This window comes from Artemia sp. Qi Xiang Cuo, chromosome 18, assembly GCF_049724085.1.
Source record: "Artemia sp. Qi Xiang Cuo chromosome 18, ASM4972408v1, whole genome shotgun sequence".
NCBI lineage: Eukaryota > Metazoa > Arthropoda > Branchiopoda > Anostraca > Artemiidae > Artemia > Artemia sp. Qi Xiang Cuo.
Genome location: NC_142811.1, coordinates 43,562,494 through 43,582,169, shown reverse-complemented (window position 1 = coordinate 43,582,169; position 19,676 = coordinate 43,562,494). Strand labels below are relative to the sequence as shown.

At 34.8% G+C, this 19,676-nt stretch overlaps 1 protein-coding gene across 1 annotated transcript in view; it reads right to left on the bottom strand.

Moving 5' to 3' along the window:
- Positions 1–1,387: 1,387 nt before the first annotated feature.
- The window catches only part of LOC148941521 (uncharacterized), a 55,197-nt gene continuing 36,908 nt past the window's right edge, over positions 1,388–19,676 (bottom strand). The window contains exon 2 of the mRNA XM_089103875.1: positions 1,388–5,050. Within this exon, the coding sequence (XP_088960001.1) occupies positions 3,223–5,016 (1,794 nt within the window). The 5' untranslated portion in view covers positions 5,017–5,050 and the 3' untranslated portion in view covers positions 1,388–3,222. The remainder of the gene's footprint in view (positions 5,051–19,676) is intronic.

The following is a 19,676-nucleotide window of genomic DNA, read 5'->3' as shown; positions in this document are numbered from 1 at the left end:
AACTTTTAAACGTTTAACGTTCAGTTAAAACATTTAACGTCAATAAGCCTCAGTTTGAAAAAAATAAATACGCCTTATAAAGAAAAAAAGCCAAAAACAATTTTAATAAAATAAAATATACATATTAAAAAAATAAAATTTAAGACAATACTAAGGCAGTGTTCTATTACAGAGAATCAGAGAGATCTGTTTGCTACATTACACTAGCAAAATACATAGTTTTAATTCCTTGTTGCTGCTTTTGCAGCTTATAGTTACAAACAAGACATTTTATTTCTGAAATGTATAACAGAAAAGGAAGTCTAACCCATCAATTTGAACATCCAAGCAGTTTCAAATAGCCCCACCTTTTAGTAACTAATTGCATTATCTCTGTGAAATTTTAAATCAAAGAATCGAAAAGCTTTTAAACCGAAAGATTTCCCACAATTGATCTTTCTGTTCCTCTGTGATGCTAGTTTAAGGCATAGGGTAACCATATACAAGAAAGGAAAGCTGGCTCAATTTCTGTTAGTTGAAAATTAATGTCATTACCTGGTTAGCTCATTATACTAGGTTAAAGGACCGAGAAAAATGGCCGACCCTTCTATTTGGTTGGCTGCTTTTTTGTCTAGCTCCGCCCCTTACATTTAATGCATGTAAATATAATTGGATTAGCCGGTTATGAGCAGAGGTTTGTTCGGTACTTGTGCATTTTGCGGGCATCGCTATATACTGTATGTGGAATGTCAAACGGGAATTGCTACAGTCACCCGACAAAACCCGTAAAACGGCTATTTCAGATACCTAAATTGATTGCACAGCGTTGTTTCTCATGGATTTTACAATATCTAAACGATTGTTTTTTGGCGGTTTAGGGGGGAGAAAAGGTACCTAGGTGAGGTTCGATTACGTATTTAATATAAGCCATGCTTTACTCCCCCCCCCCTAATGTGAAAATATATAGCCCAAATTTGTTTCCAAACTATTATATAATCATCTTATTTTATTTTATTTCATTAGCATTAACCAAAGTTGACTTCTTCGCGTTGCCCGCATAATGCATAAGTGTCGTTTGTTCTTAACTGGGTTGCAGCTGCCGCTTGTAGTTTTATTGTAACGATTAGTCTCATTTGCTACTTGGTGCACTACCAGCATTAAAAACAAGAAAAAAAAAAGGAAGATTCCATTCTTATACAGTTACTCTATGTTCAAAGCAAGGCCACACCCAGGATTTTTCTCGGAGGGGGTTTTACTAAAAAAAAGTTTCGGGGGGGGGGGGGGGTTAAACAAAAAACTCAAAAAACCCATACAAAATTTGTTTATATCGATTTTTGTTACGTTTTTACGAGTCAGACAAACATTTCGGGGGGGGGGAGGGGGATCGAAGACCCCAAACCCCCCCCCCCTCTGGGTACGGCCTTGGTTCAAAGTGTAAAACATTTAGTAAAACTCTCTTTTTATCACAGGTTTTATATGTGCACAATGGGACAGATGACAATACTATAAAAATACTATGAGCCATATGACAAATTATGTTCACTCAAATAATAGGGTAACCAATTTAACAAAACTAGGAGAAAGCACAAGCGATTGCTAGATTACAAAAAAAAAACAACAGATAATACAACACCAAGAAAGTGTTTCAGACATATGAAGATAAATCAACACCCTTAAAAATATATGAGTTATTGTGCTGTGTGTTTAGTATTCAATTTGCGACAAAGATTCTATAATTATGACAAGATTTTACTTCTTCTTTTTCTTGTTTGGATTAATATGGATAACTTTGATAATCTAATCGGATTAACTGCCAGTTTTATCAATTATCTTCTTCTTTTTTGATTATTCTGGAAAATCTAGTCGGATTATCCACCAATTTAATTTATTATCCAAGATTTTACTTTTTCTTTTTGTTTAGATTAATGTGGATAATGCCGATAATCTACTCAGATTATCTGCCAATTTTATTTACTATCCAAGATATTACTCCCTCTTCTTGTTTGAATTAATATTAATAATCTGGGTAGTAATAATACGCATAATCTCATCACAGGAATCAAATTCCAAACCCTTTTCGCTTATTATTTTATTCTACTTTCCATTTATTATTGTTCTTCTTCTTGTTTGGATTAATATGGATAATATCATGACAGGAATCAAATTTCGGGCCATGCAGTAGGTTGCTGCAGCTGAGTTCGAACTCCAGGTCCCGTATTACCAATCAGAGATCAATTCCACTGTCCTATTACAGGTGACAAGATTTTATTTGAAGATTTTAATCATGAAAAAAGATGATATAATTATGATAAACTATTTTACCGAAATCTGATAAAATAACTTAAAGTGTAGATAATTAGTTTGATACCATCAAATAATATTTAATACAATTAATATAACACCATGAAGTGTATCATTTGTATGAAGATTACTCAAAGCCATTGAAGATATAATATGTTATTAAGTTTTGTACGTTTTAGATTATATTTAAATTTAGTGTAAGATTTTCAAATTGAGTTTAGCATGAATACAACTACTACTAACAACAATTATTTGTTAGTAAAAGTAATTTAAAAAACTTCATATTTTAATTGTTTGTCAATAGTTTTTTCGAATATAGTTTTTGGTACAGTATTTACAAATGACACAACAAAAATTTTTGCAGGAGGCTACAGTTTCTCTTCAGAAAACGATATCTGTCTCAAAACAAAGCTAAAATTCCCCCAAATTTAGTTTAGTCTAACTTTATTAGTTTATGCTGAATCAAGAATAAATTAGCGTTATGAAACCAATTATATTATTTGGCAATAGTCTTAAATTTAAACATATATAGGAGGGAGGACCTATCCCAAATCTCATACAAAACATTCCAAATATAACCACCCCAATTTAATCTTGTTTTTGAATTTGGCCTCAGCTACACCCTCCCCCCTCTTGCCAACAAATTGCGTGAATGTGCATGTCTTAATACAGACCTTCCAACAGTCATTAAATTGCTAGCATTGCAAGACCTGCGAGCGTAAAATCTCGTTGTTATTTATCTACGATAGAGCTTTTAAGGAAGAAGAATAAAATACTATTTTGCGATAAGTTGCACAATTTAAGAAAGAGAAAAATTAAAACACTTAATTGGCTTCTTCTTAAAAAAGAATCAAAATTATGCAATTTGTAATTTGGCTCATTCTACACTGGCCTTTTTCATTAATCACAGACATTTCCAGAAAAGACATTAAAGATATATTCTCACGATATTTTTTTCTTTTTCTTTAGAGTCTCATCTCCTTCAAGCAGTTTTAATTCCCTTTTTCGCTTTCTTCCGTTTGGATTTGTGTGCGTTAAAAAGTGCTTTGCTAGATGTGCTTTTTGTCGGAAAGGTTTACTGCACAATGAACAGGGAAACGGTTTTTCTCCGCTGTGCACACGCACATGAACAGTGACTGAATATTTGTCCTTGAAAACCTTCCCACAGAAGCGACATGTGTGATTTGATTTGCTTCGAATTTCTACAGCATCTAAAGCATTGTTGCTATTTGTTGAATGATTCTGCGTAGGAAGAGCAGAATTATTATTGCTATCATAATTATTGTTAACACTGTCGGAACTGACATCTGAATATATATTTGGTGAATGCATGTAATTATCTGATGGCACAGCAGTATCACTATTGGCACTAAGCACTGACGATTGAGACTGAAAGACTGTGTCAAGAAATAAAAGGTCACTCAGTGAATCCTGCTGTAGATCTTCGATTTCGCTCCCAACTGGGTGAGGTTTAGTTGCTTCTGTTTCTTCAAGAAGATCAGTAAGAAACTGCTCCAAAGATGGTTCGCTGTTAGCTCCAGAATATGGAAAATCTGTGTTTACTCCTTCGGATACAGGTAACAAATTTGTATAAGTTGAATCAGGCTCAGATCCCAAAGTTCGAAGCCCCACAAAAGTCGGCATATCAAACAACAAATCAAAGTTATTATCCTGTGGAGGATTGAAAATGTTAATTTTAGAGTCCGGCACACCCATTTCAGCTGTAGAAAGTATGGTTGTTGATTCGCAATGTTTTTGCTGAATTTCTAAATTTGGGTGGGGCAGCATTGCTAATTTCGTGCAAGTTTTCTGCAGGTCTGAAATATTATTTTTCCTTCTTGACATCTTAGTTTTCTTGGCTCGTTTTCTTCCAGAGTCACGAATTTTTCTTGGAGTCTCTGCCTGATCCTTCTTATCCACTGCAGAAGTTTTTGGAAGTGTGGGGACAAACAGGGGCTCTTCCCGTCTTTCTATAATAACCTTTCCACCTGGTTTCACGCTAGATTTTTGTAGCTTTTGATCCTGTGTTAGTAGCCGCCGTAGAAAAGAAAATTCTGCCTTTGAATCATTTTTGGTCTTAATATTATCCGGTTGATATGGAGATGAACTCTCTACAATCTCTGTGCTCGGTTTTCTCGGATTATATGAAATATCGCTCACTAATTGTTTTGTTTGAAAATCTTTAGATGTATCTTCAGCCAGTAATCGTGCTATGTGCTGCTGCGTGACACAAAAGCTCGTTTGACAGGGCTCTGTTCCAGTTTTTTGAATTCTTAGTCTATCCTTGACATTTTCTATTTCATTAGCACTATTACAAGATGTACTTTTTTTGTTATCTCCACTTTTTTCTTCACTTTTAACTTTCACATGTTTTATATTCACTGCAGAATTTTTGGAAATTTGATCATTTTGATAGTCATCCTGGATTTTTTCCAGCTTTGGTTTGCTTAAGTACTTGCTTATCCACTCCTCCTTTTTATACTCAATCTCATTTCGAATATGGGAAACACTAATATTTTTACCAGCAATTTCAGTCTTACAGTAAAGGTCAAGATCACTCAGGGTCACTAGAGATTCATTCTTCTTTATGACATCAGCGACAGACGGAAAAAGGTTGATAAACTGGTCATTCAAAATATCACCATCTTGGCTTCCCACTGAATGGGTTCGGCTCCCATAACCATCATCGGGACTAATGGGGAAAAACCAATCAATTTCAAAGTCAAGGGTAGTCATTGAAATACTTCCATATGATGATTGCAGTAACTCCCTGAAAATAAACCTAATTTAAAAGCAACTCTTTCGTTCTCAGTGGCCAAAGATGACAATTACTCAGCCTTGATAAATAAAAAGATATATAAAATTATAAAATTATTGAGGTGATGGTAATGCAGTATCAATCAGCTATGTTTAAGCGAAACTAGAAGTGACGAAAGTGGCACATATTCTCCACCTATTACCTAGGTGGAGAATAGGCTCCACATCCACCAAGAATAGGCTCCACCTATTCCTAATCATTCCCTCATCTTCCTTTTTTAAGATAGGAAGGCTGCATGTTTTGAGTTAGAACTAGCTGTTTAAAATAAAATGTTATATCACCCTTTTCACGAGGAATAATTCAAATGCTACCTTATTTTTACATTGAGACAAACTATTATCTGAACTAATGGGAAAAAACTACTAAAGTTTTGAGTCAATTCTTCTGAAATCCCATATGACAGTTATAATAGCTCCCTGAATATAAGATTTCTCATAGATTTCTTTTCAAAATAACATTTTACTATTAAGAGTAATCGGAAAATAGTTATGGTTGCTGAATCAGCTAGAAATGGCAATTTTTTCTAACTACCCAGTTTTTTTAAACACATTTTTAAAATTTTTGGTTACTATGGGCCGTGGTTCGTTATCTACTAAGTTATAGCTACCGTTGCAACCATGATAAACCTGTCTGGTTTATTTTCACTTTAGAAAAAATAAAAATTGACAAGAATGTAGATGTTGTTTAATAATAGAAAAATTTATTGATTTTTTGGTTATGCACAAGTACTACAAATCATGCTTGGTAATTAGGGGATACGGCTGTCGAAGATGGGATTACATCTAGTTTTGTGACAATTATATCATTTTCTGATTTGAATACCTGCGTTGACAGGTGGAGAGAAAAAGTCAAGCTGAAAATCAAGAGTGTTTAAAATGCTGGTTCTTCGCTAAAATGTTGTATATTTCGGGGAGAGGGCTAAAAAAAGGAAAAATGGAAATGAGAAAAGATTGGCAATTATAGCCCGTTCAGACGCATGGAGAAAGACTCAAAAACCGACCAGCACTATGGGAATTCCGATCGGTTTTGGGGCTAGGAATTTCTTATCATTGCCCTATGGAGCCGATCGGTTTTTCGCGTGTCGTCGAGAAAAAATGATTATTTTTGAAAATGGAAAGCATGTCAACTGTTAAGTATGCAAAAGTTCGAGATTTGGTGGTTCTTATCTAGAGCGTTCAGTTTTTATCCAATATGCAAAATGCTTTGTGTAAAACTAAGACGAAGGAGGAAGATACTTGACAAATACACTTTGGGTTAGAGACTTGGCGGGTACAAGTGCATGTTGTCTGTGCTTTTTAGGAAAAATTTTGCTTCCCCTCTTACCGATCGGTTTTTGCCATCGGTTTTCAAATGCGTCTGAACGGATCATTACTAAAATTGTAAAAATCTTCCGATTTTAATGATAACACAAGCCTTCTAGTCTTAGGACTCAGTAGACTTGCCGAGAACTTCTTTTTTGGTGAGCAAAACTAGATTATTTATCCCCAACAAGACAATTATGATGACTCAGATGGTCAAATATCCTTGGAAATACTGTCAAGCAGTTTTATATATCACCAATATTGCCATTAAAAATGTTGTTTGATAATAAAACGTGATTTCGATGTTCGCTGACACGAAAATACCATTAACAATACGTCGTTTTAATTAGAAGAAACAACTGCTTCAGAAGAAAGAAACAACTGTCGAAAATGTCGAAAGAACTGTCGAAGAAGAAGAAGAAACAACTGTCGAATATGGTAGATGCCTGCTGTTAAATAGAAGAAGAAGAAGAAGGTGTTTCAAGTTTATGAATAGGTTTATGCGCTAGTGCAAGTTTATGTGCTTTAACTGCCAAGTCCAGCGTTGACACCCCTTTTCCTCTCTCTCGGTTGATGCTCTTTTTATTCTCTACGTAGACTGACGCCATCTAGATTTAATTCGTATTAAATTTAGTGTATTTATATATGATTAAGCTTTTAAATAAATTTTGGCTATTTGATGGATTTAAAAAAAAGAAGATGAAAAAAAAAACTAGCCGCTTGAAAGACAGATTCACATCCAGTGTGTACTACATAAGCACGGACACACACACACACAGCCATATACCAAAAGTGTTTTTTTATTTCTGGTTGAGTTTTCTGTTTGAGGTCTGGCTAATAGCTAATCGAGGTTTGGCTAGCTGTTGGATTTTGAAAGAAAAGCTATCCTTTTCAAGGATCGAGTTCAAAATTCCATCTGCTCGCTAAGTTTAGAGGGAAGATAGTTTTTTAGTTTTGGCATTGGCTTTTTTGTTTGATTTTGGCTTGGTTTGGCTTTGCTTCACATTTATGTATTCTAAAACTTAGTCAACGTTTTGGCTAACTTTGTCTAATAAAAGAGCGTATGGAAGGTATTAACTGTGTCAGCACCAAAATCACATCAGTGCACTGCAAATAAGAAGAAATCCCAATGTTGGTTTGGCTTCAGCAGTAGATGGCACTAAATTAGAGTGAATAGAATAATCAAACACTTATAGCAAAATTGTATATTCGACCGTAGCTATGATTGTAGAATTGTCTTGTTTAAATACCAGACAGCTGACCTTTGAAAATTCTAGAAAGTTGATCGTTAGAAGGAATTAAAGAAAACTTGCAAAAAAAGGTTCTTTTGCCAAATTTAGAAGTTGCTTAATTTACTGTCGACAATCAAGCTGTTGTGGCGTTCAAACACACACCGCGTTGACCAATTGACGTAAATTGACTAGTGTGTTAACAGATACAGGTCATATCTAAGGAGGGGCATGGGAACAGAGCCTCCACAGAACACTGCTATAAAAGCTATAAATAGCTTGAATGGTTTTTGTCGAATCCCTATGTACGTTGAAATTCTATTAAATTTAAGATAACGAGCCTTCTCCAAAACAGCAATATTTGCCGCCAATGCATGCAAGCACTTCAGCATAGTTAGGTTATAGGAAGGGGAGAGGATGCTTCAACCAAATTTTCGATCGCACATTAATAAATGAGAAGTGAGTCATCAGGCCCCTTTAGTCTTCAGTTTTATAGATTATGAAAAAGTGCTTGATTCAGCGGATGGAAAAACTTTAGCGATGGTCCTCTCCTTCTTTGATATACTAGATAAATACATGTATGTACGAGACGAACATTGCTGTGGTTAAGGTGGGAAATACAGTTAGTAGCTGATTCCATATTGAATCAGGAGTTAAGTAGGGTCGCGTTCTATCCTCATTCTTACGGATCATTTTAATAGACTTTGTTCTAAAGAATACGGGAAAAGCTATGGGAGGGCATGGAATCAAATGAGAAGGTGAAACTCTCCTAGACTTCGATTTATATTGAGGATTTGCATGTCCCTAGATCAGAATATTAGCAAAATGAATGATTTTTTGGACGTTTTGAGTGTTCAGGGTGCAAGAATAGGTTTGAAAATTAATATTAAGAAGACCGCTTGAACTACAGAAACAAACACTTCGGAAAATTAACCTTCAGAAAAAACAACAGGGCAGATTTACTAAATTATAACTTCTGAATGCTCATTTAAAAAGGGGAAAGATCCCCCTTCCTCCCTGGTGATCAAATTTTTCATCCATCTACACGCGTAAAAGAGTCTGTTATCGACTTATTACCCCGCAAATGGAGAGTTAATATTACAGAGAGTAAAAATTACAGACGAAAAGGAGCCCAACGTCAAGTTCAAACTCGTGACAGCACGACTGACAGTCTGGTGCTCTATCGACTGACCTAGCCAAGCTTATTCGTTGGTTTTAAACCTTCGGTGCATTTATATATAAATATAAATGGATTTCCTTCTTTAGTCTTAAATATGGTTAAACCTTAATTATTAATCCTAGTTATGAAAAGTATCAAGCGCGACTTTAAAGAATGCTCAACTTCTTCCCTTTTAAACTTTTTCATTTGAAGGAATCAAGACAATCAAATCGAATCAGAATGGTGATTTTTTTAAAGCAGAAGGATTTCCGAATGCAGCTTTTAAAGTAGGCTACTGATCTCTCTAGAACCCGAATTTCTAGCAAAACAATTTTGTTTCCTAAAATTTTGGTTATTCAGACATAAAATACTTGAATAAAAAATACCAAGCCAAAAAGGACACATGTTAGGAAAATCTAATTGAATTAATAAATGAAAATCTGCATAAAAAGTTCTTCTGAACGATTATACCCTTTTTCTGCAAAAAAATTTCAAATCTCCATAATAAAGCAAAATTAAAAAACCCCTGTGTCTAATTTTGTAATGTGAGTTTTTGGGGGGCATTTTCAGAGAAAAATGTCTTTTTTATTATCATTTATAAAATCGAAATAAGAACAATTATTCCCCCCCCCCAGACTTTGAAAAATGCATTTTGTCCCTCCTCTTACATTCTCGTGAATTGACGCCACTGGAAAAGTTCTTACTACATCTTGAGCGTAAAGCGTAAAGGTTGCGTTAGAAGCATGGCAAAACTTAGTTGAGCCCCAAAAAACTTAACAGTGCATTTCCTTAAAAACAAGAAGGAACCCCCCCCCCATTGATATTAATAGACTTTTTGGTTTCCCATAGTTTGTTCCAAATAATTATTCTTTTAATTTTGCTTTATTTGGGGAATTCTGAAATTCTGGACAGAAAAAGGGTCTAATGTATTCTTGTATCAGCGCCATCCTTGTTAGCATGGTAATTTTTTTTTTAAGCATTTTCCGTCCAATCACAAAACTTTTAGGAAACAAAATCATTTTGCAAAAACTCAGGGTTCTAGAAGGATCAAGCACTTTAAAAAGCTGCACTAGAAACTTCTTTTGCTGTAGGAATTAACCATTTTGAATCAATCAGTGAAGCCTAATTATCTCTAAGTACGTATCACAGCATAAATATTAAATTAGTATTTATGCTGTGGTACGTATTAAACTTGTACTGCCATCGAGTAACAAAGGCACTGTTGCCTCATATTTTTCAGAACAAGTGTGGGTTGAAAAACACTTGCCAGGTGTCACACTGGCTTTTAGTAATGACGTTTAATAGCAAGAACCAAACAAAAGTAATTCGGCCAAATACGTGGGTAGATGGAACTCCTAGAGGTGCAGTTTCTCAAGGCCTGTCTGGACACTAGATGAAATATACTCTAAGACTGTCAAGTTTCTTTTTGTCTATGGCAATTCAAAAGACGTTATGTTATACAATATACATTTTTGTCAATTTGACGCCTGGTAATGTTGTAAGGTCGTATCTGTCATTCTCACACTTCTGACATATCTGTCAAAAATCGTTTGACAAGCTGCTCTTAAAAGAAGGATCAACAAAACAATGTAGATGAGGAGGTTCAAAGTGTAACTGAATATACAATACCTTACTGATTGCCTCTCCTTGAGCACAGCTTAGCAAACAATTATCCTAGGAATGGGAAAATGCCAGGTACGACCTTTTGGCGTGACAGCCAAAAGAAAACGGAAAATGAGAAAAAAATTATAAAAGGAAATGGGGAAATGGAAAACTGAAAATACGTTTTAGGGCTCTCGACTGTGTTATTTTGACTAGTTATTTTTTCTTACCACAGTGGTTTTTGAGGATCTTCGATACCAAAAATGTCATTTTGCGAGTCTCAGCGTCGGCTGACAGTCACAAAGACAAATGGCCTATTAACAAATTTTCCTAGCACCACAGGGAGCTTCCGAAGCCATTTTGGTAAAATTTGATAGTGTATCGTAGATATGTCCACAGTTGGAAAAGCTAACGATATGCTTGTTGAAAGCAAAGGAAACGTATAATCTCTTGCTAATTGTTAAGCAAATTACTGTCTAATCAATGTACACACAGCATAAATAATGTGCATCCAGCATCCTATCGCAAAATTTCAATCAAGGCAGTTAGCACAACAAGAAGCTTCCAAAGTTGTCAAATTACTCAAAGAAACTTCTTTTGAGCTGATTTTTAGTGTTTTCCAAGCAGGTATACTAGACTATTTTTAGGTAATGCCCTTTCCTAAACTTCAAAAAAAAAAATCTGCTCCGTTCAATAATAATAATAAAAATAATTATATGTATATATATATAGCCTATATATATATATATATATATATATATATATATATATATATATATATATATATATATATATATATATATATATATATATATATATATATATATATATATATATATATCTATATCTTGCAGCTTCTTGCAAGCTGCAAGAAGCTTCTTGCACAACAAGAAGCTTCCAAAGTTGTCAAATTACTCAAAGAAACTTCTTTTGAGCTGATTTATAGTGTATTCTAAGCAGGTATACTAGAATATTTTTAGGTAATGCCCTTTCCTAAACTTAAAAAAAAATCTGTTCCGTTCAATAATAATAATAAAAATAATTATATATATATATATATATATATATATATATATATATATATATATATATATATATATATATATATATATATATATATATATATATATATATATATATATATATATATATATATATATATATATATATATATATATATATATAAACAACTTTCTAATGATGTAGGTTTCATCAAATCTAAATGTCTCTATCTCTGGCACGGAACTGGATAAGTTAAATAGTTTTTCTACGATTTTTGGGAAAGTAGGTGTCAGATTTTAGTTTTCTAATGGCGTCAGATTTTGTTTATTTGGATCTCTCATCAAAGCTATACAAGTTATAGCAAGACCGCCCAATCAATTCTGAATACTTTGATCACACAAACTAAAAAAAAAACTTGTAATGGACGAGATGGGGCAATCCTTTAAAGTATCGAACGGCCTTAAGCGTCTAAGGTACGCGAAAACAGGTATGAGAGTGACAACTTAATATTCCAGCCGTTTTTGTGAGAGAGAAAAAACGAAATATACCGTAATAATACGTTTTTTTTTAAACAAACTTAAGATTTTCTACATTTTGAAGACAAAATAGGCAATTAGGCAGGCAATAAGACAGACACTCGGGCTGGTCCAATCCATGTAACTTACTTAGTGTAAGGGACGGATTATGAATCCGTATAAGGGACGGAAAAAATGCTACATAAATCTTTTTGAATCACCTTATCTTTTTGAATCAGCGTGAAAAAGAATTTTCTGAACATCTCATTATCTATGATTGATAAAATGTAATAGCCGGATTGGATTTAATGCATTTTCTTTTCAGAAACTTCAATAAAGAAGATGAATATCAACTTCCATCTAGTGGCTTTGAAACTAATAAGGAAACCAAAAACTAAAAAATGATCTAATTTTTACAACAATATCTGCATCAGAAGAACATGGCTTTCATTGGTACTCAAATAGTGACAGAGACCACACTGTCTTACTATCATACAAAAAAACAAAAGATAATGAGGAATTTGTGAAGACAGTGAATAACAAAGTTGTACAATCTATTCGAATGTTTCGGCTATATATTCAACAGCTGTCATCAACCAATTACAATATAAAACAAATAAAAAGAAAAAAAAACTTATTAAAGAATCGCATCGATAAAACGTTTTTTTTTTAACTAAAATATTTTAATGAATTTTACTTCCTAAGAAAATTGATATTGCTAAGTACATATCTTTTAAAAGCATAGACGAGGAAGAGGCACGTATGCAAAAGGGAGGGTATCACCAGACATATGCCTCCCTCCAGAATTCAAAATGTGTTTACTACTAAAGGGGTCTGGTGTCAGTAACTTTCCCTCCCCCCCCCCATGGTCCTGAAACGGGTACGATAACACCTTTAAATTCCACTTCACACGTTAAGCCTCTGGGAAAGTCCCATTAATTTCTATTTCATCGCAGGACGGTTTAAACATATTTTCGTTATAGATTACACAAACAGTAAATTCGTGACCAACTAGAGAAAGTCTATTTGGTAGTATATATCAGTAGCTGCCAAAATTAATCCTACCACACCTTTGTTATATACAGTCGGAGTTTACTTAAAACCTGTGGATATTATTTTTAACTCTTTCTTTCTGGTTAACATGAGTTAGCAAAATTATTCAAAACGAGAAGATTACAAATACCACATTCGAGCTCAAATGAGAAAACATAAGCAATTAGGCGGCTGAGAAAACTTTTACTTCATAGGTAGGCCTGTTTACTTAAAAATGCTTCTAATTGTGACCTATTAGCACACTTGCTGGCCTTTATAGAGTAGATATAGAAAATCGGTGCTAATGGGGGGGGGGGAAACAATCTTGGTCACGAAAAACAGCTTTTGTGAAAAGTGGAAATTTGAATTAAGACATGTACATGACTAAGTATTTATTTTACTGCTTTCTCTCGCATTCTTAAAATTGTGATCAGCATCTCTGGGACTGGTGATTAGTATAAAATAAAAAATGGCAGACCAGTCTCATCAATTTTGCCATTTTTTTATTTATTGTTCGATTAAATTGAAACGCTAAATATATTTATTCGTGTTTTTTTCCGCCAGCTCAAATTACAGGACAGAGAAACAAGAAAAAAAGAGAAACGTAAAATAAACAATATAAAAGAGAATAAAGAGAACTAAAAATCAAAGAAAAGAGAGAAAACCAACCTTCAACCCATCCTCAGTATGTTTATACAACGCAAATTGCACTTGCATGTTACTTTTTTCAAATTTTACGGCCCTGGTCACGAAAACAGCTTTTGTGAAAAGTGGAAAATACAACCTAATCTTTTCTCACTGAGTATGAATAATGCCGTAATTCTCATCCTGGCCTCGATAATGACCAGCTAGCGAAGACAGAAACTTGGCCAAATTTTGAAATGAGAGTTTGGAGATAAATATAGTGAAATAAGTTATGCTTTTTGTAACTATGGAAAAATTTATTCAGTAATTTCTTAAATTCCAAACGCGTACCTAAATACTTATTGACGAACTTCAATATTCTTAATTTTGAGCATTTAGAATGCGGTTTTTAAATAAATTATTCCAGCCTTTCTTAGACAGTTAGTGGTTCCAATATTTTTGAATTTTTATGGATATTCATCTCACTTACAAAAATATTTGATGTCAAAGCAAATAGATAAAAAAATAAAATCTAAAAAACGTGAAAATGCATGATCTCGACTTGGAAAAGATCCAGCAATTTTTGAGGAGTATTTCTAAAATCTATGAGGGTGGGTCAATACCATCATAGCTGCCACCATGATGGCACTTTCGCACTACGTTGTATCACCTTTCATAATAGCATATCTTAAGACTTTAAGTTACGTGATATAATTTTACGGAGCAACTCTTATGCTCCGTTGAGGACAGGGGTTTGGGTTCTGGTGACGCTGGTTATTTGGTTTGGAACGGGGGTCTACGGTGTGACTCTGTAAGCTCAGCTAGAGTCGACCCAGCTCTAAATAGGTCCCTGGAGAAATCTAGGGAAAAACACGAGAAGCGTCAGATGATTTGCCCCCAAACACGCATTTAACTCCCGGCCGAAGGCAGTGAATCAGGAGACCGGTACCTGCGCAACGCAGACCATCCATGACCTGGGAGTTCCAAGTAAACTCGGGATCTACATATTTTACGCTATGCAAGTTAGGTTTTTATGTTATGAAAAAGTCTCTATAGTGGCAATAAAAGGAGAACTGTGGGTGAACAATTAATAAATTTTTAAAATAAGTTGATAACTTGCTACTAGAAAGCCTTTCATGCTCGATCAAAGCTCAAATCTACATCTCCATTCCAGATTTGTACTTATTTGATTAGTTTGCTCATGATGACTTCAGACAACGATTACGAAGGTTTTATGGATTTCTACCTTAACCTAGTGAAAAATTAATTATTTAAACGTGAAATTTAGTTGGCGCAAAGTAACTTAATCATTTAAGGATGAAAACTACGTATGTAGTGTGAAGGCCACTTATGGGAGACCGGGCAATAATGACAGTTGGGTAATATGGACACCCCACTCCTATGCACTCCAGGTGACTCTAGATTAAAGTTCATTATAGTCAAAATAGGAATCGTTAATGGTAGAGACACGTGGTAAATGACTTCTGTCGTTTGGATTACGCATTTATTTCTGAACGCATAAATTTGGAACTTCCTAAAGTGAAGTAGATTTCTTTGTTTTCACTGAATTAAAATTTTCAGCCAGCAGTATTTAGTTTCACAATGTGTTTAAGGTAAGTTCAAGAGAGTACTGCTTAGGCTAGGCATTGGATACTTATAATTTGAATTGGGACTTCTTGGAGAGGACATATTTTAATTTTTTTTTACTGTAACCGATTAAGGGGTAATATGGACACCAAAGACCAGGTTAATATGGACAAGGGTGTCCATCATGCCCCGATAGAAGCAAAATCCACACCACATCTAGATTATAATAGATAATTCTGTTTCATATGGTAAGAACTTATCTAAGAAAGTCAACCAGGGGCGTAACAGACGAACATACAATTAAAGAAGCTTTGCTAATGATTCGCAGTGGTGTTTCAAGAAGGAAACAACAAGGAAACTCAACAGTCCTCGAGCAAGCCTGATAAGATGGATAGAACTTTGGAAGGAAGTGCCTTTAAATGAACTTGATAGTAAGGAATCAAAGTTATTTAAAGCTGATCAAGGCATTAAAAAAACATTAAGTGGTATTTTTGAAACAATCTAGCTAATTATCTGACAAAAGCTAGTAAGCTACACTATGGATTCAACCTAAAACAATATAGAATTCTCGTCCACCAGAAAAAATGCGCAGGAAAAAGATTCCAGACAGCTGGGAAAATAATAAAATTGCTGGCGCAGATTGTTTTACGTCCTTCCTGAAAAGAAACCCAAGTGTGTCTATCCGTTCTCCTTAGGCTACAAGCATTGCTCGGGCAACAGCATTCAATCAGACAACGGTCATTGAGTTTTTTGACAATTACTCAGCTGTGTTAAAACAGGAGAAATTTGAAGCTTATACTATATGGAGTGTAGATGAACTGGTCTTACAACTGTGATCAGAATCCTAAGAACGTGTTAGCTCCATAAGGTGCTAAGCAAGCTTGTCAACTATTATCAGCTGAGAGGGGTGAGCTTGTAACAGTATGTTGTACAGTTAGTGCTACAGGTGTAGCGATTCCCCCCTTTATAGTCTTTCCACGTGTTCACTTCAAAGATAGTATGGTCTCTGGTGCCCCTACTGGCAAGAAAGGTGCTGCTTATATAAGCGAATGGATAACTGTTGAAACCTTTCCAGAATTTCTTAAACACTTTCACAAGCCCATACGATGTAGTTTTGTCTCAAAAGTCTTATTAATCATGAACAGCCATGCAAGCCATATCAGCCCTGAATCAGTAGAATATGCTAAATTGAATGGAATTGTAATACTTACTGTCCCACACACAAGTCACAAGATTCAGCCCTTTGATAGATCTCTGATTGGACCATGAAAAGCTTACTACAATGGAGCTGTTAACGTATTGATGCTCAACCATCCTCGTCGGCTCATTGAGATTGATATTATTGAGGAATTGCTTGGCACTGCTTTCCACAGTCTTTCATGCTGAAGAATATTCAGACTGGCTTCAGAGTTTCTTGAGTCTATCCCTTCAACCCTATTTTTACGGATGACGAATTTTTGAGTTCCTATGTTTCTAATCTTGCACCAACAGCCACTCCGAGCATTAATCCTCATGAAAGCAATGACATGTGTAAACCAAGCAACTCATCTATTGCATCTTCATAATTACGAGAAGAAATGTCTGTATGCCCAAATATCTCCCGTGAACAGATTTCTCCTAACCTTAAAGCCAGTGCCAGAAAAAAATATTACCAACCGCAAAAGGACCAAAAGCATTATAGCCACTGACAAACATGTTAAAAATCAACTGATGAGACTTCGCTGAACGAACAGTAAAGGCTAAGGGAAAGAAAAAAGTGAGAAGTAACAAGGCAAAAACTAGCAATGAAAAAAGGGAAAAAGGCCCTGAAGTACACCATATAGAGTAGTCAGGATGAAATGGAAGAAGAATTCCATCTAAGTGACTCAGATGATTAAAGCATGCATGCAGATGTTGTGGGAGACATTGATTATGAAAAAGTGAAAACTGGTGACTATGTATTTGTATTAGAGGGGAAAATAGAGAAAACCTCAACCTACTCAGTTGCGAAGATAGTTTTACAGGAGGAAGACTAATATGAAATACTCTATTTAAAAAGACTTGTGCCTTTCCTGAAGTTTACGAGAACAGATCAGCTTTGTACATTGGGCATAGCAAGCATCAAAATGAACATAGGGCTTCCATTACTTACTGGTGGTGCTATGCAACAAGCAGATCTCCTTGTTTTTCAAGTAAACTTCTCTTAATTTTGACATCAATTGGTCGTGGTTGTTTAAAGTACCACAGCTCGTCAACTGAGTTGAATTAAAGCCTCCAGCTGAATGTTCCCTAAGTTACCACTGTATACCTAGTTGTTATATATATTCGATACATTTTTAATAAACAACCAACTCTTCTCTTTCTGATTTCTTGTGCTTCTCTTTTACTCTCTTTTTTACTTCTGAGTTTTACTCTTCTATTTCTGACTTTAGCAAACCAGGGTATAATGGACATCAGTGTCCAAAATACCCATACCAAGTGTCCATTATACCCCAGTAATACAGGTATATGGACACTTTTGCCACTTTTCGTTTGATCGCTTCCCATGAGAATCTGGTAAGAGGTACAAGTTTGTTATGAATAGCTAAAATAAAGCTAACATACTGAAGTTAATGTATGTAGAATCAGATGTGCAAAAAAAGTCTTACTGAAAAGTTATTCGCAATCCTGTAAAAAAGTGTCCACAATGCCCCGGTCTCCCCTATGTATTCCCAGAAAGGAATTTTAAAGTAGACTACGGGAGGAACCAAGAAAATGTAGTATATGTTGGGACAGGCTGCAGGACAGTTCAAAGCCTTTGGAAACAGGAAATTTACAAGGAAAGGAACTGGTTAATACAGGCCAGAGACTTTATGCTGCTATACTTCAAACGCCAGTAAAATTACATTCATGAACCTTGAACCCCAAATTACATAGATTTCCCGTTGACAGAATTTTCGAAATGTGTTTTATTGTTTTACTTCTAATCAGTTTGAATTCGAACTTCTGCTGATAACTGTCACATGCAAGGCACATTCTGCCAACGAAGAAAATGCGCGTTGAGATCTTACATATAGTGTTATTTCGTGTATAATATGACTAACAACTTAGTACATCTCTAAGCCTGCTTGAAGTCAACACAGCTGAGCGGGACCCTCTTTACCCCAATCTACACGAGGCTTCACTTTTTACCTTCTCGCACGTAGTTTCAATTTCTTCTAAATCCTTTCTTATGACCTCTTCCTATTCCATTCTGAGAAGACCTTCCTTCGTTTGCCCCAGATGAATGGCCAAAAGGCACAAATATGGGCAATCTGCTATTTTCCATCCGTAAAACATGGCCTATCCATCTCAACGTTTCTTTTATCATAGCCCCAGAAATTGGGATCAAACCTAATATTGTGTACAGATTACTATCTGATAGATTGCCAGTCGAAGGAGTGCTTAAAATTATTTTTAGGCAGTGCCTTTGGAAAACATTTAACGAATCCTCCTCAACCTTCCGCAACGCCCATGGTTCATAGCCATTCTTGACAACTGTCATGTCCATGGCGTCCAATATTCTAATCCTGGTGCGCAGACTTATCTTTCTTTTCTTCTAAACCATTTTTCTAATTTTTCCTAAATTTTTTTTTTTAGTTTTTCCTAATAATTTTTCCTAATTTTTTTAAAATTTCCATCATTCTAATTTTTCTACATCTTCACTACATCCACCATCTTTAATCATAATATCCAGGTAAGTGAAGCTAACCACTTGACATATTTTCTCCTTACCTAACATCACTTCTTCACACTCATTTATTCCTAGTATAAAAACCAACAAAGAGAAAAATCTAAAAAAAAAACAAAAAAAAACACAAGAACACGGAACACGGAACACGAACACGAATTTTATACACCCCACTTACTAAATTTCCCCGGGTTAAATCCTTACCAGAACTAAAGAAACTACCCATTGGCCTCAACGATTGGAAACATGTATCAATACCAAATTTACGTAAAACCCGTGAAAGTTTCTCACCCAAACCAGGTACATATGGTAATGAAATGAAACTTTTTGATACATCTAAATCTAAAGACTGAGAAACCACAATAACCCTACTATCATGTTTAACCCGTCTATTTTCAATTATTTTGTCAATGAATTTATTTGGGTAACTATTACAAAACAAATAAAGGTGTTTAGCTTTCAACAGAATTTCAGTCCTTAGACTGTTGAAAACGTATTTGTTTTTGTTGTGAAATCTTGTAATTTAAATACATTGGGATTAATTTGTTTTTTAAATTTGTTTCATTTTCAGTGCCAAAATGGGTACATGTTTTGAAAGATTTTGGAATCACTGATTCCGTCTTCCAAATTTTTTTAAGAAAATTTGTTGATTTAACAAATTTGCATGTTTTTTAACTAAAGACAAATAATAATTGACAGATGTGGCTAATCGTTGCCCATAAAATTGGCTAATTAAAGATCTTAAGCCGAACTGGCAAGCAATGAAAAAAACCAACAAACAGAAAAATCTAAAAAAAAAAAAAAAAAAACACAAACAAACGAGACTGTGGTCAGTGGAG